Source organism: Neurospora crassa, linkage group III (assembly GCF_000182925.2).
Source record: "Neurospora crassa OR74A linkage group III, whole genome shotgun sequence".
NCBI lineage: Eukaryota > Fungi > Ascomycota > Sordariomycetes > Sordariales > Sordariaceae > Neurospora > Neurospora crassa.
In genome coordinates, this window is record NC_026503.1 from 1,986,305 (window position 1) to 2,003,838 (window position 17,534).

Consider the following 17,534-nt stretch of genomic DNA (forward strand, 5'->3'; position numbering starts at 1 on the left):
CGTCTATTCACTTTATACTCAAAAGTTGGACTCTGAACTCGAATCAACACTCTCCCACTCCAGCGGCTCTTGGACTTATATAACTGAGTCCAAGCTTTTACATCAAACCAGGGGGCAAGGGAGACGAGATTTAACCAGTCAAGATGATGTCAGCATTTGTCCATAGCATACTATGAAATATAGTGATTTGGCCGTAAAACCACATTAGAGGCTCGAATGCATTCCATACACATTCAAAACAAATCTAGCTAGCCTAGCCTAACCAGTTCAAAAAGAGATGCAAATAGCGACACCACCATGATGCAATGCGGTCTAAAAGAGATCATCCCAAAAGAATACCCGAAAAACTAGAAACAACAGCAATTATATGCAACATCATCCTGGCTCCCCTTTATTCAGGAGCGAAAATACTCTTTGGTAGGAAAGCCCAAACAGTGCCAACGGTAGATAACGTGATGGATACCGCAAGCAAGAAGTAATTGAAAATCTTCTCTCTGCGCGACATGCTGCTGCCGAAGAGCTTGAGGTGGAAGAGGACGGGTAGACTATCATCAAGGAAAGTGCTCGTTAGTCCTCCGTATCCACACGATAACCAGTGATAAAACACACGAGAAAGCTGAGAATAAGAGACCACTTACATTACGCAAATCTGGAAACACAACGCACTCCCCATAAAAGCCATAATGCTATCAAATGCCGGGAATACAATCGATATTACCAGGAAGCAGAAGATGGTCAGCGCGCGAATGGCAATCTTCATGACGCCACGGAAGTACATGGAGCGGCCCACGAGCCCGGAGCTCTCGGCGACCGTCGTCGTGTGTAGGCCGAACAGGACCTCGAGTGTGGCAATGATAGGACGCGCGTTAAGCGGGATCTTGGTTAGTGGGATGATGGCGACGAAGGCGCACATGAAAAAGGTTAGGACCTTGGGGTAGCTGGCCTCGAGCAGGATGTTGGATGTGATTTCGTCGCGGACGCCGTCACCGAACATGAGGAGACCGGCGACTGCTGTGGTTGCGTCTAGGAGATACTGCAAGGGCGGTTAGCAGGTACTACATATGTGAATAGGGCGAAAAGAAACCGACTTACGGTAAACGAAAAGGTGATTTTCAAAGCCTTTGTGTACTTGTACGGATGTCTCATGTCTCGGTAGATCTAGGTGAGGATGTCAGTATAGGAAGTCACTAGCATTTTTTCCAAACCACCCATCTTACATTTGGGAATACGCCATGGCCACCCCAGGGAGACATGAGCAGACCAAACGAGAGAGGCAAAGTCAGCCAATTTTGTGGAAACATGTAGGTTTTGGCAGGCTCGATAAGGGAACCAGGCGCTGTAGGCTTGAGGAAGCCATCGGTGAGCAAGATGAGGACAACTGGGCGCAACTTAGTTAGCCATGTTCATGACACGTGTACAAAGCCTCTCTCGGAAATAAAACTCGCTCGCAACTTACTTGAAAAGCAGCAGAAAATGCCAATAATGCTCGTGAAGCTCAACAGCCTCAACGGCAAAAAGTTCAGCGGTACCATAATAACAGCACAGATGATCTTCCACCCTGTGACCGACAGGAAGCCCGGGAAGAGAAGATCGAGAGAGTCCGCAAAGAGAACAATAAGGGCGACGCAGGCAGCAAGTAGCTCGAGCGTAAAGAGAATACTGGTGGCTATGCGCGCACTTCGGCCGAACGAGATGAAGGCGAGGTCGGAAAAGGTGATCAAACTAGGATCCAAATCCATGCATTTCGCCAACAGCTTCGCGGTATAGACGGTTACGAGGGCACATAGAAGTAGAGTGACCATGCCGCAGAGCCAGCCGGCGTATTTGATGCCCATTGGCAAACTTAGGAGGCCAACTCCAATGAGAACACTATTGGACAAAAAGCCGTGTTAGTAACGCTGAGACGAACTGAACTTAATAGAGAATGCGAAGAGCGACTTACTTGATAGAGTTAAACACCGTTTGCGGGAGCGTCGACTGTCCCTCAACTGCCAACACGATCTTCCCGTCCTGCTCAACCTCCTTCACCAAGATGGGCGGGATCTCCTGATCGGGCACGTTCGCCGGCACTTCTTGGGGTTCCCTCCACAGAACCGAGACCTGATCTATCGATTGCCTGCTCATGCTGCCCCTGGACTGTGTAGTCCCATAATCAGGAATCGACCCATAACTGCCCACGATCGGAGGAGTAGCCAAGTGTGGCGGAACCGCAAATATCGATCCTGCGCTTCCTACACGAAACCCCTGGGCGAGCTCATTCTCGAGCGCCTTCGCCTCGCGTTCTCGGTAATCGGTCGAATGCCGTTGCGTCGTCGTTGTCGTCGTCGTCGTGCTAGGTTCCGCGACTTCGTTTTGAGGAGCAGAGCCGGCAGCAGATTCAAAGTGTTGTCGTAGCAGAGATGACCGGGGCGTCGCCTCGCCAGCTTCGAGATCACTCCTTCCATACTGAATGGGAGTCGCGCCGGAGGGCGGCGCTGCTATTGGGGCTTGATCCGGGGCAAAAACGAAGGACGGGCGTTGGGGGATGACTTCGCTGAAGCCGGCGGCGCGCTGCCAACTCCTGGTGAAGGAGCGGATACTGTTCACGCCTCCAATATCGGCCACGGCGGAAAGACGGTTGGTGATGGAAGATCTGCAGCGGGGTGGGTGGTTAGCAGTCCAGTCTCGTGCGTCTTGTTGAAAGAGTAGCTAGAATAGTTTCGAACTTCAAGGTCTACTTACCTCCTATGCCTCAACTGTGGCCATTCCCCATCCTCGCCGTAACCATTAGCGTCAGCACTGCGGCCAAGCAGTGACTCGTTTTCGAACTGAACACTCCTGTTTCCCACCGAGGAAAAACTGCCAGTTCTGCCGGGAGACCGACCCCCGCGCTCGTACTGGTCCCAGGTTGTTGGGTTTCTTGACGACATGAGTGGTGTGACCTGGTGGGAATCGGCCAATATCGTTTCTTGTATCACTATGGTATTGTTGCGAGAAAGGGTTATAAAATAAGAGAAAGAGAGAGAGAGAGAGAGAGAGACAGAGAGAGGAAGAAGAGAGAAAGAAAGCGAGGCGATCACCAAGAGTTAGACAAGAGACGATGACGGAAGAAAGATCACACCGAGCACACAAAACGCCGAGCGAGCACACAAAAAACACACCAAACACAGAGCTGGTGAATCCTTCCCCCCTCGTTACCCGTTCCACTTCCAGACCCGACGTGGCGGCAATGACAGAGACTGATTTGATCTCACGATTTCGATTCCCCCTAGCTTCGCAAGTCGCGTAGGAGGCGTTCGGCTCGACGATGGGCTAGTCGAGGGCTACTGCGTACTGCGTCACGCAGCCCAGTCGGCAAGAAAGCCGGGGTGATGCCGGCTCCCACTGGTGGCTCGGATCTCCAGGTGGAGATGGGATGAACAAGGCCAAGAGTGACGGGACGAACTGACTGTTTGGTAGTGTAAGGTGTGTGTGTGAATAGGCTGTGGATCTTGCTTGCAAAGCGGAGAAAAAAACACCACAAAAAGGTCGAGGGGGCCCTGGTTGCTTTTTTGGGTTTCTAGGTTGTCTTGAGGAGAGACGGACTGGTTGAGACCTGATCTAAAGGCTATTAGGTTAAGTATGTGAAAAGCCGGGAAAAAAAAAAGAAAAGCTAGATTAATCACAAGGGCACATTGGGCGGTCACGGTGTTTCTCCAACACAACTAACAAGATTCGCATCGATTTGCGTGCAGTGGTCGAAATCTTCGAATCCTGTAGAAAGGACGAGGCCATACCCAAACATTCAAGGGCGGCACAAGGAACCGACGTCACCCATTCATGGACTTGGCACTTTGGAGGATTGCTTTTGACCTCGCTCCAACATGTTGTAGTGTAGGGGTGCAACACAATCGAACCCCTCTACGCTATCTCGGACCACCATCCCACGGTCAACGCTACCACGGGATCGGAAAGGGTATGATTGACAATAGTGAACAATGAATGTAAAAAAAGCAAATTGGCCAATCACCAGTCAGCAAGATGCCTTGATTGGATTGCGCATGCCGCGCCGCCGCTATCGAGATAAGAACCGGACGAGAGCACTGCTCTTCGGGTAAAAGAGGCTCTTGGTTATCGTGATTATCTAGCTCCAGATGACTAGAATGTAACTCAAACTAGGGTGGAGGGGTTAGAAAATCTTGGGCAGCAGTCCGGAGCTATGTACACTAGCTGTAGATAGATAGGTAGTGACCCCGGGGCGGGATGGATGACGCCGCGACCGGACTATGTACTTACAACATACTGCGGTATATACGTACACAACAAACGTAGATATCATACCGCGCTTGGTACATTTTCGGCGTCACCTCACATTACACGCTCACCTGCCTCATCCTTCTACTTTCTTGCTTTGAGCATCCGCACATCAAACCATTCAGCGCATCCATCCAGTAGGTAGTGTACCCGGTATCTCCTTCAAATACATAGTGGGGTAAACCCCAAACCCGGACTTGGTTTTCACTAGTTCATACAGCAGGCAGGGCAACCACAGAAAGACAAGATTTTCTTTTCCCAAACTGCTCGCTCCTCGTCCGTAACCCATCAGATGTATCCTGTTTGGTACCTCCCTATCTATGTCTTGGTTGGTGCTGGGTGTATACATACACAACAAGACAAGACAAAAAGAATCGATTTTATGAACTCTCCGGCAGTGTATCGTGACAGGTCCAGTTACTCCGAGCAGCCTGAAGAGGTCACTACATACTCTAGAGATCTGCCGTGCGGGCGCCAACCATTATCCAGGTCCCACCACATCGCGCGATTTCGCAATCGACCGACTGCGTCGCCCCACTGTTTGTTTGCTTTGGGATCTAGATCGTCTGGGCGAAGTTGCTTTTGTGATGTGATTGCCATAGGGCCATAGACACTCCCAATGCGGCTACACCATTGCGGTGTGGAGAATCTATGCTTTGAATTCCAACATAGCATCAATTGCTTTGGTATCTCGTTATTGTATATTCATGAGAAGGGGGCCGGGTCCAGGTTCAATGGACATGACCAAGTCCCTTTCTTCTACCCTTCCCGTATCAAGTTTTCCAACATATGCACGTAATTCCCTTTTAGGGATGAATTTTCCATATACCTTTTTGATCCCTCATATGCCTCCTTAACTCCTACGTATGAATACAGCGCAAAGAGCATTGTTTGCACCGCCCCCTCCCGTTCAGCCCGAGATACTAAATTTAAGCCTTAAGGATCTTCTCCAACTCAGCAACTACAGCGTTACCCATATCCGAAGTAGTAGCGTTGCCGCCAAGGTCCTTGGTCTTGGTACCGTTGTCAATGGCTGCCTTGACAGCAGCCTCAACGGCATCGGCCTCCTTGGGGAGGTTGAGCGAGTAGCGGAGCATCATGGCGACGGAGAGAATGGTACCGACGGGGTTGACGATGCCCTTACCCGAAATATCGGGAGCGGAGCCGTGGATGGGCTCGTAAATGCCGTTGCACTTGCCCTTGCCGTCGGGGATTCCGCCCAAGCTGGCGGAAGGGAGCAGGCCGATGGAGCCGGGGATGACCGAGGCCTCGTCCGAGATGATGTCGCCAAAGAGGTTGCTGGTAATGACGACGCCGTTGAGGGCACGGGGGTTCTTGACGAGCAGCATGGCGGCGCTGTCGATGAGCTGGTGCTCGAGCTGAAGCTGGGGGAACTCCTTGCTAATGACGTCGGTCACAGTCTTGCGCCAGAGGCGGCTGGTGGCGAGCACGTTGGCCTTGTCCAGAGACCAGACCTTGGCGGGAGGGTTCTTGGCCAGGGCGAGGAAGCCGGCGAGTCTGGCGATGCGCACGATCTCGGCGCGGCTGTAGGGCTCGGTATCGCAGGCGTAGCCGGAGCCGTCATCCTCGGTGCGGTCACCAAAGTAGATACCACCGGTAAGCTCACGGACGACAATGAAGTCAGTGCCGCGGCAGACCTCGGCCTTGAGGGGAGAGCTGTCGACGAGGGACTCGGAAGCAAAGTTGCAAGGGCGAAGGTTGCCATAGGTGCCGAGCTCCTTGCGGAGCTTCAGGAGACCTTGCTCGGGGCGGACGGTGGAAGAGGTGCCCCATTCGGGACCGCCAATGGCACCGAGAAGGACGGCATCGGCAGCCTTGGCGGCGTTGAGGGCCTCATCGGTGAGGGGGTCATTGTGCTTGTCGATGGAGGCCTGTAGCACATGTGAAGATGCAGTGTCAGTAACCAACCTGGCTATTCAAGGGTTGAAAGTAAACTTACACCGCCAAGGAGGTGGTTCTGGAGGTTGAACTTGCCAGCCGAAGGGCTGTTGGTCTCGATCGCCTTGAGGACCTATAGACAGGTAAAACAAAACGCATGTGAGCTTTGTGGTCCAGCCAAGAAAAAGACAAGGTCACTGAAAAGCCGTCGCATCACACAAGGTGCGATCGTGCTTGGGGAGCTGTCCAAGGTGGGAGCAGAATCGGGAAGTTTGTCCGTCATTCTTGCATCGCTTGGGGCCATGGATCGCGAAGGTACCCGGATGTTTTGTTTGTTGATGCTAACGAGCAAAAAGGCATTATGGCACGTACCTTGATGGCCTCGAGAACAACCTGTTGTAAAGAGAGACTTGTTAGCTATTTGCGCTTCCCCGAGAGTCTGTTGTGCTTTCCCATTTCCCAGTCCAAAGACCGGTGGTGGCCGATAACCGGGCATCCCATGCTTTGGGCTGGGGAAGCTGAGCCAGCCAGGGGCAAAGGGCAGAGTAGGGTGGAAGCGTACCTCGGGACCGCAGTGGTCACCACCGAACACAACAATGTTATGAGTAGCCATCTTGTACTAATAGAGGGAGCTTCGAGGAGCTTGGATTATCAAAGCTGTATGGGAATTGGAAAGTGAACTATGGTGTGAAACGGTAAGCTTCCCGGTTGCGCAAGGCAGGTCAAATAATCGATGGAACCCAATTCGTCAAGCCGCCGAAAACCGCCCGCAGTGGATAACGAGCAGCAAAGGACGACAACGTAGCGAGGGAGGTCTGTCTGTACATACCAGAAACAATAAGTCGAAATGGGTATCACACGAAGGAAGCTCAGCGGGATGTGGAAAGTAACAGTATGAAAAAGACAAAAGAGGAGGAAAAGGTAAGTACGAGAAGAAGGATACAGTGACGTTTTGCTTCTCAAAGTTGATGAACAGCTGCCCCGCGCTTGTCTGCCACCCGATCTGCTGATCTTTAAACAGCACGCACGCTGAGCTCTGGGCGCGCGCTGTTCTCGTCAAGTCATCGCATTGCTCCACGCACAACGCCGACCCCGCCTTCCGAAGTCGGCGCTCCCGACCCGTACCAGCATGTTTTTCTTCTTCCAATCTTTTGCCCGAGGTCCAATCACCTCACCGGCTTGCGCTTTGTGCTCTGGGAACTCACCGAGTTTTCGCTGTAGAGTCATAATTGGAGCCTTCTACGAACTCCGATCGGGTCCCGCTTTGCTGTTTCCAGCTCCGGTCTTTAGCAGGCGTCTGAGCTCCAGGTTTCCGGATGACAGCTCCCGGTGCTTAGCCTGTGAACGGCCCGGAGCTACTGCCGACACCGCAGCCGGGCCTTTGGGTCTGGACTTTGAATGGCTTCCTTTCCCAAGACATTCACCCAAGGACCGGCTGTCCGGGGCTAATTGCTGTCGATCCTACCTCTCCTAGTCCGGTCCCTCCGTCCAACCCCGGATACGGCTCTCGAGGGCGAGGCACCGACAGGGCGAAGCCGGAGCCCAGATTGTGGATCCAAGGTCAGGTCCCGACATGATCTACGCAAACATATCGATCAGTTTGTATACACTTCCTTTCACATCGGTCACCCCTTTTTAGTGTACACTAACTAGGTCAACAAAAATAAATAAACCGCCAGTACGACACCTGCTTGCCCGCAGCATTACATCGACATCAATGTTTGGCATACATGGCCATCAACAAATAAGCACCATCCGCTCCAGGTGATTCGGGTATCATTGTGCATTTCTGCTCCGTGCTCGGTCTTCTCCGGAATGGCTAGCTGTCTGTCGCGTTACCTGCCCTCGATAATCAAAAAGTAAACCTTTTCGCTCCTTTCCTATTTCCATCTTTTCCACTATAATTTTCACTTGATGTACTGCTTTTCATGCACGTCATGCCGTTTCCCTTTCGCAGTCCATATGTTCCAGACAGCTTCTTCATCGAAATGACTTGAATGACGACTTATGTGCCAGCGGTGACCCCAATGACGACCCTGAAGTAGGTCTTATCGTCGTCCCTACTCCTGGTGTCCCCTTCCCAACGACTGCGGATTGTCTCACAGTCCGTGATGAGCTGCTATAAACTCCATTGCCGCCGCCACTGCCTTGTATGGGGGGTGTCGTCGTCTTCAAGTTCGCACAGTATGCGCATATATAGATGGACGGCATTGCCCGTTGCGAAGTAATCTTCACGCATCTACCGTGTAGCCACATCTCGCACGATTCGCTGTGTAGTTGACAACCCATTTTGTTAGCTTTGCTTGACTAATCCTTTACTGCCACGCAGAACAAAAGGAAAATACACGTACCACTGAACCATAAAGGCATTTCCTGGGTCGAGATCAGGCCTTTTGCAAATACAACGCACGGCACGCATCTTGGTGACGCTAGCAGTTGCATCGGACGACGAGGGCGTAGGTAAACTCGCCTCAGTCAGTGCCGTGGGCGATGCTGTGAAGCGGCTGGCAAAGTTCATGCTCACACTCGTTCCGGTGCTATTGCTGTGGCTGCTGGACGTCAGTCGTCTCATTGTTGAGGGCGAAGGCTTTTGCCTCATCCGATCTTCTCGCAGCTTGAGGAGCTCATTGACGGCATCGCCTGACATCTTGCTGGTCGGGGTCATCTCGCTGAAGAGAATTTCTTCATCGCTTTCGTCGCCCAGATCGTGCAACCCGCCGTCAGATCGGAAAGAACCCAACGATATTGTACTTTGCGCACTGAAACTGAAGTTTGGCTGTGAGTGGCTGGAAGAATTAACAGCGGTCCTCGATTTGCGGGGGTCCGGTATAGAAAACGAAGTGTTTCTGCTGGGGATGATAATCGGCTCATCGTCTGCTGACGACTCCTCGTCGTCTTCCGAACACCAGCGGCGACAACCACCTACTGATTGCGAACTAGTCCGCTTACGGACGGCCATAGGGTTGTCGCGTTCAACGACCAGCGTCGTCTCTACACGGGCCCGACCGTTCTCGTCGATGGTGAACTTCGCCTGGGTCCTGGTCCGCGGGCCCGCCGTTTCTGGAATGGATGTAAGGCTGGGCAGTCGTTGATGGCTGCTCTTTAACGGCGATAATCTGCCACTTGACCTACCGGGCTGTGAGAGAATAGGGCGACTAATGCCCAAGCCAGAACTGTTGGATAATTGAGACTGTGAACGTGGAGCCGGTGCTAGCGCTGGCAAGATGGCTCGACTACCTGGTCTCTTGCCTCTATTCTCACTGAGACTCCTCCCAAGCCCGGGACGGCCGATGGGCTTGACAGGAGAGGTTGCTCGTACTTTGTCCTTCTTTCGGGGCTCCATTTCCCTTTCACTGGCTGAGCGACGTAGCTCACCGCGTAATGGCACCTTTGCAACTGACGCACCTTGGTTTCCCGACTGGGCGCCCTGAGATATCTGACGGGATGGACCTCGCGACGACGACCCTTGTGCCACGGCGTCAAAGGAGGCATCCATAGTAGCAGACGACGGCCGACTGAAGAGGAGGCCCGGGTCGACGCCGGTGTTGATTATCCCAAAGGAGTTATCGATAGCAGTAGCATATGTACCAGTATACATGATTTGATCCGCTGACGAGGTCATCAGGGCCTGCATGGGCGCTTGAGACACCATGACATGTTCATTTCCACCACTTGACACAACCCGACCTCCATTGACCAGTACATTCTCCGGAATAAAGTGGTTGGGGGTTGAAGTTTCCCAGTTCAGTGAGTTCATAGGTCTGGACGGTGGGTGCGGCTCCTGTCGAAACAGGCTGCTGCTTGCTCCATTGAAATCGATATCCATCACCTCCAAGCTGGGATCCGTCTCCCAGAAGGGTTGCGGGTTTGCAAGATCGCCTGTCGTGGTTCCGGAAAGCTGGAAGTTAAACATATCGCCTTGGTTCGTCATATAGCTGCCCATGTCTGGTTGATGGGATGTCTCCAGGTATTCTTGCTGGACAAAGTCCTGATCATTGTGCATAACGCTGGCGTCAAGCCGACCGGCAAGCTTGCGCTGGCCTTTGTGACGTGAAGGTGGAGGTGTTATAATCTGGGTTGGGTGTGGATCAGCGGTATCGGGTGATATCTTCTGAACCGATCTGGTTTGTGTAGGGTGAGGCAGCTGGTTCGATAACGCCAAACTGTTGACGCTCGATAGGACCAACGGCTCTCGGGGCAGGCTTAAACCAACCAAAGACTCCACCGAAGGTAATAGCTGTGCCGAATCTGGAGAAGAGGAGGGGTTCGCAGAAGCAGCAGTCAGCCCCGCAGGAAGCCGGTCCGTTGACAGTGACGCCTTCTGGCCAGACAAAATGAAGGCCGGTTTCTTTGAGCCAAGCTCTTCGGACAGACCTTCTGCTTCTCTAGAGTATCCTGGTGTGTTTATGAAGACGGAATACTCCTTGGCAAACCCAGGAGTCCAGCCCGCCGTATCTTCAGCGTAGTTCCTGTCGTCCTTGGGCGTGTGTAAGAGGGGGCTCGACGAGGTGTTGGAGTTCGGGGTTCGGGTAGGTGTAGACGGCTGAGCGGTTTGGTCACCAAAGCTGCTACGAAGATGAGAGGGTCAGTAAGAAGAGGAGCAATGAGAAGGGAGGGATGGGATGCCAGTCTCTCAAGGAGGAGGGCCCGGAGTAACAAGATGGTGGTATGAACTGGCTAACCTGCAAGCCAGCTGATCCCCGCTCATATCAGTTTCTGTCTTGTGCCATACATGTATTCCAATTCCGATCTGAGGTCGAGGTGGAAATTTGCTGATGGGTGGTGGGCTGGTATGTAAACGGTGAAGAGAGATCCTTCAGTCGTTTGCTTCGGGTATAGTGTGGATAGAACAGGGCCGAGAATGGATTACGGAGCTGATGACAAGCTGAAGAGGCTGGAAATCGGAATCGGTAGGTATTCGGTCTTGTCTACGTGCTGTTTCTTGTGTTGGCCATGCCACTCTTGGACCTTTCTTTTTTTTCCTGATGATTACTCGAATCTGGGGCTGGTGGGTTTCCCTCGCCGATCGTAGCCGTGACCACCGTTATGAACGTTTTGGGACTCTATAGGGAAGGTGAAGCAGATGACAGTCCTCTGGTTAGTGCACGTCGTCCTAGCGGAAAATGAGGGATGGATGTGAAGTCAGGGAGGGGCTTCAGCTGGAGGGAGCTAGCAAACAGTGGGCTCACCTAGTCACACAGGGAGAAGAGGAGGAAGATCAAGAAAGTAAAAAAAAAAAAACATGAGATTTGTTGGAAAACGAGAGTCGATCCGGCATGTAGCAGGACTCGGGACAAGACGGGGATGGAATGCCTGGTCGAGATCGTGTAGGAAGGGAAAAGGTCAAAAAAGACCCCGTATCTCTGGGGCTGAAAAACATCAGGCTGGACGACGGCTTGTTGCGAGAAATTCGAAAGCAAAAAAAGTTACTGTATTCGTCACGGTATCGTGTACTAGGTACTATGTTTGTAACCTGCGTCTTCCCCGTTGCTTTTGCGTTTCCATACCTTACCGGTACCTCCTGCATGCAGGCATTACCGCCTGAGGTCTGTGCTAAAAGATAGGTGCTTTGCAAGCGCCCTCGGTGGTGGCACAGGTCTCGACCCCCGCTGTCCCTCTCCGCTCGTCAGGATCTTCCCTGTGCTACAGCTTAGCCATTTAACAAACAGATACAAAAGATACATATTCCGCCGGCAAATGTGACAATCAGGGCATTCATGGTGTCAGGGTTAAGTAAATTGGGAGAAACGAAAAGGTGGTAAGAAACCGAGTTGGCTCATAGATGCAATGAATTACTTGAGCTATGCTCCACTTAGAGTAGGTGTTCAGTCAAGATGACACCTGCCATCTCCTGCACAAGGCACAAGGGGACAGAGCCACGGGCAGCCAGCCGTTGTCTGCATGCCCATGCACCCGTTGCCGGGTTGGGGACAGGTCAGGAACGGTCCGGGTTCCAGGCGACGCCGATAATTATTCGTGCTTTTCTGGCACTCTTCAGCTTGCTCGGATGATACTACTATCTCATGATAGTTGTCTACCCAGGGCATCTATCCCTGGCAAATGTCTGAGAAATTGTGTCGGTGTCCTTCAGCAGGAATGTTGCACATCTTGCCGTTATTTTTCCAAGGGACGACATGAGTCAACATAAGAAGCTCGGACGACGCATCAGACCGTTAGGATGCAGTCAGTTCTTCTCGCTGTGCTCTCACGGATATACGCCTTATATGTAGGACCACTTTACCTGAACATTATAAACTATTCAAAGGTCAGCCATGGTGTCGTTCAGACCCGGCGGAAATCCCTCAACGCCGTTACGCCGCAGGGTTACCTGAGCCGATTACAAGTTCAATGCTCGGCCGAACATTCATTGTCGTAAGTTTCGGGACGAACCAAACCCGGAAGCCAGTGGAGTCTTCGCTCGTCCCCCTCCCGTCTCCGAGCACCGCCGGTGGTTGCCGATTTTCCATGTGGATGCCATAGAACCGCTCCGAAACGCACGACTCCATGTTACTGGAGTGGAGTGGCAGGCAATGTTTTCTCTAGAATCCATGAACAATTTTTTTTTTCCATTCCTTTTTTTTTTCTTCCATCGTGACTGAGCTGCGCGGGCAGTGAAGAACCTCAAGCTGTTGCTCAATAGGAAAGGTGTTCTCAACTTGGGCTTTACCTACCACGTCTGTATAGCGTGCAGCGTGCCAATCAGACACTGGCCGTGCCTGGCGAACATGTGGTGCATCTTCCTCCCGTCGGCCTCGGAGCGTTCCCGCTCCCTTGCTATCTATTTGTCTGTGATGACCCTATCGAACATAACATTAGATGTCACTGCAGACTGTGGATGTAAAGCCTTTCAACAAATGTCGGTTTCGATGAATATTCTTCTAGTACTTGCTGTACACAAGTCTGATGTAATACCATCATTTGATTTTCCATTGCACAGCTGCATTCGAGCCATCATCCCATCCCAGCTTTCGTCTGTTGGACTGTCATGCAAGCACTTTAAACCCCTGCCAGCCAGGTGGCACCAGAGGCCATTAGGGTCCGCAAGGCCGACAAGCGTTTGTAGTGTACAAAATTAGAATTCCTTTTACGTACCAGTAAACAAATGCCCAAGACTTGCGACTCTGCTACGCACATACAGAACTAGTCGAGTATGATACTTTTGGTACATATGCCGGGTTACAAAATATCCAGTAATGGTTTTGAAGTGGATTTTCATGAATCGTAGGGGGGTGATGTGGAAGGGGGAAAAAAAAAAAATTGTTTCTTGGTGGAACAACTAGTGCGCATACGTCACTTTATGCGTTTGTTTGTTTGTTTACCTCAGCCCGGTCGTATGGGCAACCGCGCATAGGTAGCTCCTGTCAAGTCGAATATCTCGTGGTCCGCAACGCAAACCAAACCAAAGCCCAGCTGGGCTCACCAAGGCACGCAAGTCATGCGGTACGACTTCCATCCGTCTGGCACTCATGTAGTTTATCGGCTTTTCGTGGTTATGGTGGTCATCAGCTTAGTTGTATTTGGGTATCATTTCGCTCATCTAGAGCTGCGAAGAAGCCTAACACGAACCTACAACAATAACCATCAAAAAAGGGAGGGGGTATACGGGGAACACCCCGTGCATTAAGGGGACAAATGAGAGTATAGAAGGTTATAAGAATTTCGAATAGACAATTAGAAGCCAAGGAAACGAGTAACAGCAAGACGGAAATAAGGAAATCGGGTATCCTCCACCACATCACCTCCGCGCACTGAATCATATTCGCGACGCCCGCGTTGAATAGATCAGGTCGGCATATAGAGAAAAAGAGACATCATAAGAAAGTGTGCCAGTCTAGGTAAGGTATCTAGTAAATCGCCCTGAGCCCCAATTCTAAATCATACTCCATTCCCGAGGAGTTTGTTTGTGTGTACTTGCTTTCCGCTTTCTCTGATTTCCGTGTATGGTCATAACAACATCTCGTGGTAGCCAGCTTCCGTAAAAATATGAGATTCAACAAGCGAATTTGGGGATGAGGAAAGAACAGACCATGGTTTGTGAGCACCTTAGGAACACCACATGGTTCAGTGAGCAAACTATGTTCATGAAGCTGTAAAAAGGGGAATAGACGAGTAAAATAAGGAAAGATGTGGAGTGGGCGTAGTGATACCCATTCCAATCGAAGTCTCTCAACTGATCGACCGTGGTGGACGGTCACTGATAATCGGCCACTCCAGCATTGTTGGCAGGCCAAGGACGAGGGGCAGATGTGACCTGGGCGAGCTCGTTGTGGCGACGCCCATCGCGTGGAGGTATTGGCGGCGTTTGCAGATTGGCAGAGTGTGAAGTTAACTTGGGAACTCGGCATAACTTCGATTGTGGCTCGGTGGGTGGCAGCGGTGCAGAGGCAAGATTGATGGTGCCGACAATGATGGATATTGATCCTCTCATGCTTGCTCGAATTGGCTTTCTCCCGACGTCTGGGATAGGGAAGGTGTTTCCGCAATCGAGCTGTCCTGCATCTGACCTCCCAGTGGGCTAGCGATCTGCGGTTCGGCTTTGCCTTTGATCATGCTTGATGGTCGCGTGTGACTGCTCCCCCTTCGTCGCTTTGGTGTCTCTTTGATCTTCGTGTGGGTATGACACTGTTCCAGAATAACTATTAGCAATAGGCACTCGTTATGGAAGAGATAATTCTTGACATACCTTGTATGCGTGCCTGAACCAGGTGGTGCCCTTTTTCTTGTTGCTCACCAGCGCGACCCAGTCACGGCAAGTACCACAAAAGCCTTCCCATACTTCCGGGTTTCCTTCCATGCGCCTGATCTTTTGAGGTTCCTGGAAACGACATCCTGTCGGTGCACTAATACCGTGTGTAAAACTCTTGTCGTACCAGTACGCTGAATTTTTGAGCACTAGCCAACGTCCTGGCTTGCAGATTCCACACCATCCTTCCCTTTTGTTTCCGTGTCCACGTACCCATTTGGGGGTGTAAAGATCACCGTCGAACCTGAGCTCCTGCTCGTGGGGGACCATTTCGGGATCGTCAGGATTCATATCTTCGGGGGGAGGATCGAGTTGTTCCTCCTGAAGGGCAGCAAAGAGATCAGGCGGATCCGAAAGGTCTGCGTAGTGGTGATGCAGAGAGCTCGGGTCCGCATTGCTCGAAAGCATACGGAAGAACCCATGAGAAAGCAGCGGAGGCGGCTGCTCAAAGTGGTGCTGCACGGGGTGGAACCCATGCGATGGCAAGTGCGACGGAAGAAGCATGGTACTATGCTGAAGTACTGGACCATTGCTCCCAAGCAGATAGGGGTTCTGCTGTACTGCCTGTAGGTTCCCAAAGCTGAGCGGTAGTTGAGGCTGAGCAACCGTGGGGGAGGAGTGATGGGTCGGCATCCGCGGCTGAGAGTGGAAGGGCTCTTGCGATCCGTGATGATAGACAAAAGGCGAAGGTCTTCTGCTAGCAGCTGTGCCGTAAGATCCCGTGGACCATCTCTTACTCCTGCCCCCATCCACGCTGTATGGAGCAGCGCGCGCTCCAGGCCGGGGAGAAGGCGAGGCGCGGCCTCTGCTCTGTGTCCGTACGAGATCCGACCGTGTTTGAGGAGTCATACGAGGAGAAGCGACAGGCGAGAGATGTGTTGAAGACATGTAGGAGTTCCTGTTTGAGGTCGGCCGGTAATCGGAAACTGACTGCGCGTCAGAAAACGTGGCGGAGAACTCGTCGTACGAAGGCATGTCGGAGAAGGCACCCGAAGTCGACAAGCTGAACGACGATCCAGACATTCTGCGCTGATTCAATCCGCCGTCGTAGTTCATCTGGTCGCCTTCCAACTGCTGATGTCCCTGATACTGAAGGTCCATGGGAACGACCTCGTCACTAGTGAATGCCTGACCGATTGCAAGATCCTCATCCAAAGGTGGTATATCAACATGTTCTCCACAATGTCTCTGGCCCCATGCATCTATTGGAACGGTTAGCTCCTCCACATCATCTTGCTTCCTAGTAGTTTCAGTCGTCTCACCTGTCGTTTGCGGGTAGAACTCGTGAGGCATCGAGGTCGGCGGGAACATGGCGTCGCTTGGGGTGTGTTGCGCCTGCGGGATGTTCAATGAGGGTTGAGTCCACGCGGGTAAAGTTCCAAAGCCACCACCCATACTATATGCGAATCCTTCATGGATAGTAGCCGGTCGTGGCTTGATACCATGAGAGGTAGGGTTTGTCCACATTCCATGAGTAGGCGCCATCGCCTCCATCTCAGTCGTCAATTGGTTCCCGGGCATAGTGGATATGGTATCTTGGTGATGGAAAGACACTTCTTGTCCCTTTGAGAACCCAAAGGAAAAAGGCAACCGTCTGCGGGATTGCTCCTGATTTGCGTCCATGGCTATTCGATAGTTTCAAAAAGATCACTCGGGCCCACTGATTGTTGACCGGAAGCCACGGGCACAGCTGTGGATGTTAGCATGAACATACGTCCAGGGATCATGGTTGAACTTACGCAATGTATAACGGCGTTGAAGCTAGCTCGAGGTGGGAAGATGTCTTGACTGAGAAGGGATACAGGTAGCACTGCGAGCCTTTCTGCGTAGGTGAAGTGATCGGTGGTAAATGAGAGCGTTGATGGCTGGTTGATTGGTGGTACGAGCGGTTCGTGTATATCGGTTGTTGTTAAGGATTGTTGGACCTCGTCTTGGAGGAATAATAGAATGACCAGAAAGGAAAGAGAAAAGAAAGTTGTGAAATTGCGGTTACCCAAAGTGAAAGGAATGTCAAGGATCCGAAGTGCTGGAAGGAAAGGAGTGGAATGAGTTGTACGAAGCCAACCCGTTAGACCATCACCCACACACTGGTATTCAAGAGGAAGAGAGCCTGCTCTAGGTGTATTATAAGCCAGCAAGCAATAGTAAGGACTGGTGGTAGTGAAAGAGGGTCGGGTAGCCAGTGAGAAATCGAGAATGAATGGACGGGAAGGTAGCAAAAGGAAGAGACCAGTGAGGGGACACTGACATGCCGTAGGTATAAAAGAAATCTATCACATACCAAGACACAAGCACCCCTGGACGGCTAATGGTCCAGTGAGGCCAGGTTAGGGACACCGGTAGCAGCTAAGCCGGGTCTCTGATACATGGTACAGGCTTGCCTGCGTCTCTGAACGTGGATAACAGATGGTGCACGAGATGTCTGTATGGCCTGTTCCTTTGGGAAGAAGACAGGTGACAAGGGTAGACGCGGACAGGGTTGCATGTACCCATCGAAGACGGGGCAGAAGGAGCCATGTATGAGATGATATTGTCCCAAGCAGGGACCAGGTGCCTAGCCTACAGATCAATGCTTTGTTTGGCAATAGATGATGAGGCTAAAACATTGGCAAGTCGGATT

General features: G+C 51.8%; 5 protein-coding genes across 5 annotated transcripts; 1 reads left to right on the top strand and 4 right to left on the bottom strand.

Moving 5' to 3' along the window:
* Nucleotides 1-129: 129 nt before the first annotated feature.
* NCU06231 (vacuolar amino acid transporter 1) lies at nucleotides 130-3,633 on the bottom strand. The gene is made up of 7 exons (XM_957989.2): nucleotides 2,722-3,633; nucleotides 1,943-2,632; nucleotides 1,457-1,869; nucleotides 1,218-1,378; nucleotides 1,093-1,158; nucleotides 639-1,033; nucleotides 130-545 (listed from the first exon to the last, which is right to left on the bottom strand). Exons 1-7 carry the CDS (start codon nucleotides 2,907-2,909, stop codon nucleotides 392-394), a joined length of 2,067 nt encoding a protein of 688 aa, XP_963082.1. The 5' UTR covers nucleotides 2,910-3,633; the 3' UTR covers nucleotides 130-391.
* A 993-nt stretch (nucleotides 3,634-4,626) lies between these two features.
* leu-1 (leucine-1) lies at nucleotides 4,627-7,179 on the bottom strand. Its single transcript, XM_957990.2, has 5 exons — nucleotides 7,001-7,179; nucleotides 6,734-6,851; nucleotides 6,544-6,564; nucleotides 6,233-6,304; nucleotides 4,627-6,164 (listed from the first exon to the last, which is right to left on the bottom strand). The coding sequence occupies exons 2-5, from the start codon at nucleotides 6,782-6,784 to the stop codon at nucleotides 5,202-5,204; spliced, it is 1,107 nt and encodes a 368-aa protein (XP_963083.1). The 5' UTR covers nucleotides 6,785-6,851; nucleotides 7,001-7,179; the 3' UTR covers nucleotides 4,627-5,201.
* A 605-nt stretch (nucleotides 7,180-7,784) lies between these two features.
* Nucleotides 7,785-11,556, bottom strand: NCU06233 (hypothetical protein). Its single transcript, XM_957991.3, has 4 exons — nucleotides 11,361-11,556; nucleotides 10,854-11,234; nucleotides 8,523-10,739; nucleotides 7,785-8,440 (listed from the first exon to the last, which is right to left on the bottom strand). The coding sequence occupies exons 2-4, from the start codon at nucleotides 10,877-10,879 to the stop codon at nucleotides 8,152-8,154; spliced, it is 2,532 nt and encodes an 843-aa protein (XP_963084.3). The 5' UTR covers nucleotides 10,880-11,234; nucleotides 11,361-11,556; the 3' UTR covers nucleotides 7,785-8,151.
* Nucleotides 11,557-12,005: 449 nt separating this feature from the next.
* NCU06234 (hypothetical protein) lies at nucleotides 12,006-13,365 on the top strand (the record flags this gene model as incomplete). Its single annotated transcript, XM_957992.1, has 4 exons — nucleotides 12,006-12,105; nucleotides 12,402-12,543; nucleotides 13,183-13,226; nucleotides 13,310-13,365. 4 exons carry the CDS (start codon nucleotides 12,006-12,008, stop codon nucleotides 13,363-13,365), a joined length of 342 nt encoding a protein of 113 aa, XP_963085.1.
* Nucleotides 13,366-13,665: 300 nt separating this feature from the next.
* On the bottom strand, nucleotides 13,666-17,162 carry NCU06235 (hypothetical protein). The gene is made up of 4 exons (XM_957993.2): nucleotides 16,654-17,162; nucleotides 16,177-16,604; nucleotides 14,855-16,116; nucleotides 13,666-14,793 (listed from the first exon to the last, which is right to left on the bottom strand). The coding sequence occupies exons 2-4, from the start codon at nucleotides 16,535-16,537 to the stop codon at nucleotides 14,596-14,598; spliced, it is 1,821 nt and encodes a 606-aa protein (XP_963086.2). The 5' UTR covers nucleotides 16,538-16,604; nucleotides 16,654-17,162; the 3' UTR covers nucleotides 13,666-14,595.
* Nucleotides 17,163-17,534: the final 372 nt, after the last annotated feature.

Bases quoted from the DNA above. Each gene is read 5' to 3' on its own strand.
- NCU06231 (XM_957989.2), bottom strand. From the start codon at position 2,909: ATGTCGTCAAGAAACCCAACAACCTGGGACCAGTACGAGCGCGGGGGT. The intron at 1,870-1,942 runs GTAAGTCGCTCT...TTTGTCCAATAG, and splicing joins ACGGTGTTTAACTCTATCAA to TGTTCTCATTGGAGTTGGCC. The intron at 1,379-1,456 runs GTAAGTTGCGAG...AGTTGCGCCCAG, and splicing joins CATTTTCTGCTGCTTTTCAA to TTGTCCTCATCTTGCTCACC.
- leu-1 (XM_957990.2), bottom strand. From the start codon at position 6,784: ATGGCTACTCATAACATTGTTGTGTTCGGTGGTGACCACTGCGGTCCC. The intron at 6,305-6,543 runs GTACGTGCCATA...ACCTGTCTATAG, and splicing joins TTGTTCTCGAGGCCATCAAG to GTCCTCAAGGCGATCGAGAC. The intron at 6,165-6,232 runs GTAAGTTTACTT...CATGTGCTACAG, and splicing joins AGAACCACCTCCTTGGCGGT to GCCTCCATCGACAAGCACAA.
- NCU06233 (XM_957991.3), bottom strand. From the start codon at position 10,879: ATGAGCGGGGATCAGCTGGCTTGCAG. The intron at 10,740-10,853 runs GTTAGCCAGTTC...TCATCTTCGTAG, and splicing joins GGGGATCAGCTGGCTTGCAG to CAGCTTTGGTGACCAAACCG. The intron at 8,441-8,522 runs GTACGTGTATTT...TCAACTACACAG, and splicing joins AATGCCTTTATGGTTCAGTG to CGAATCGTGCGAGATGTGGC.
- NCU06235 (XM_957993.2), bottom strand. From the start codon at position 16,537: ATGGACGCAAATCAGGAGCAATCCCGCAGACGGTTGCCTTTTTCCTTT. The intron at 16,117-16,176 runs GTGAGACGACTG...CCGTTCCAATAG, and splicing joins GTTCTACCCGCAAACGACAG to ATGCATGGGGCCAGAGACAT. The intron at 14,794-14,854 runs GTATGTCAAGAA...ATTCTGGAACAG, and splicing joins GGTTCAGGCACGCATACAAG to TGTCATACCCACACGAAGAT.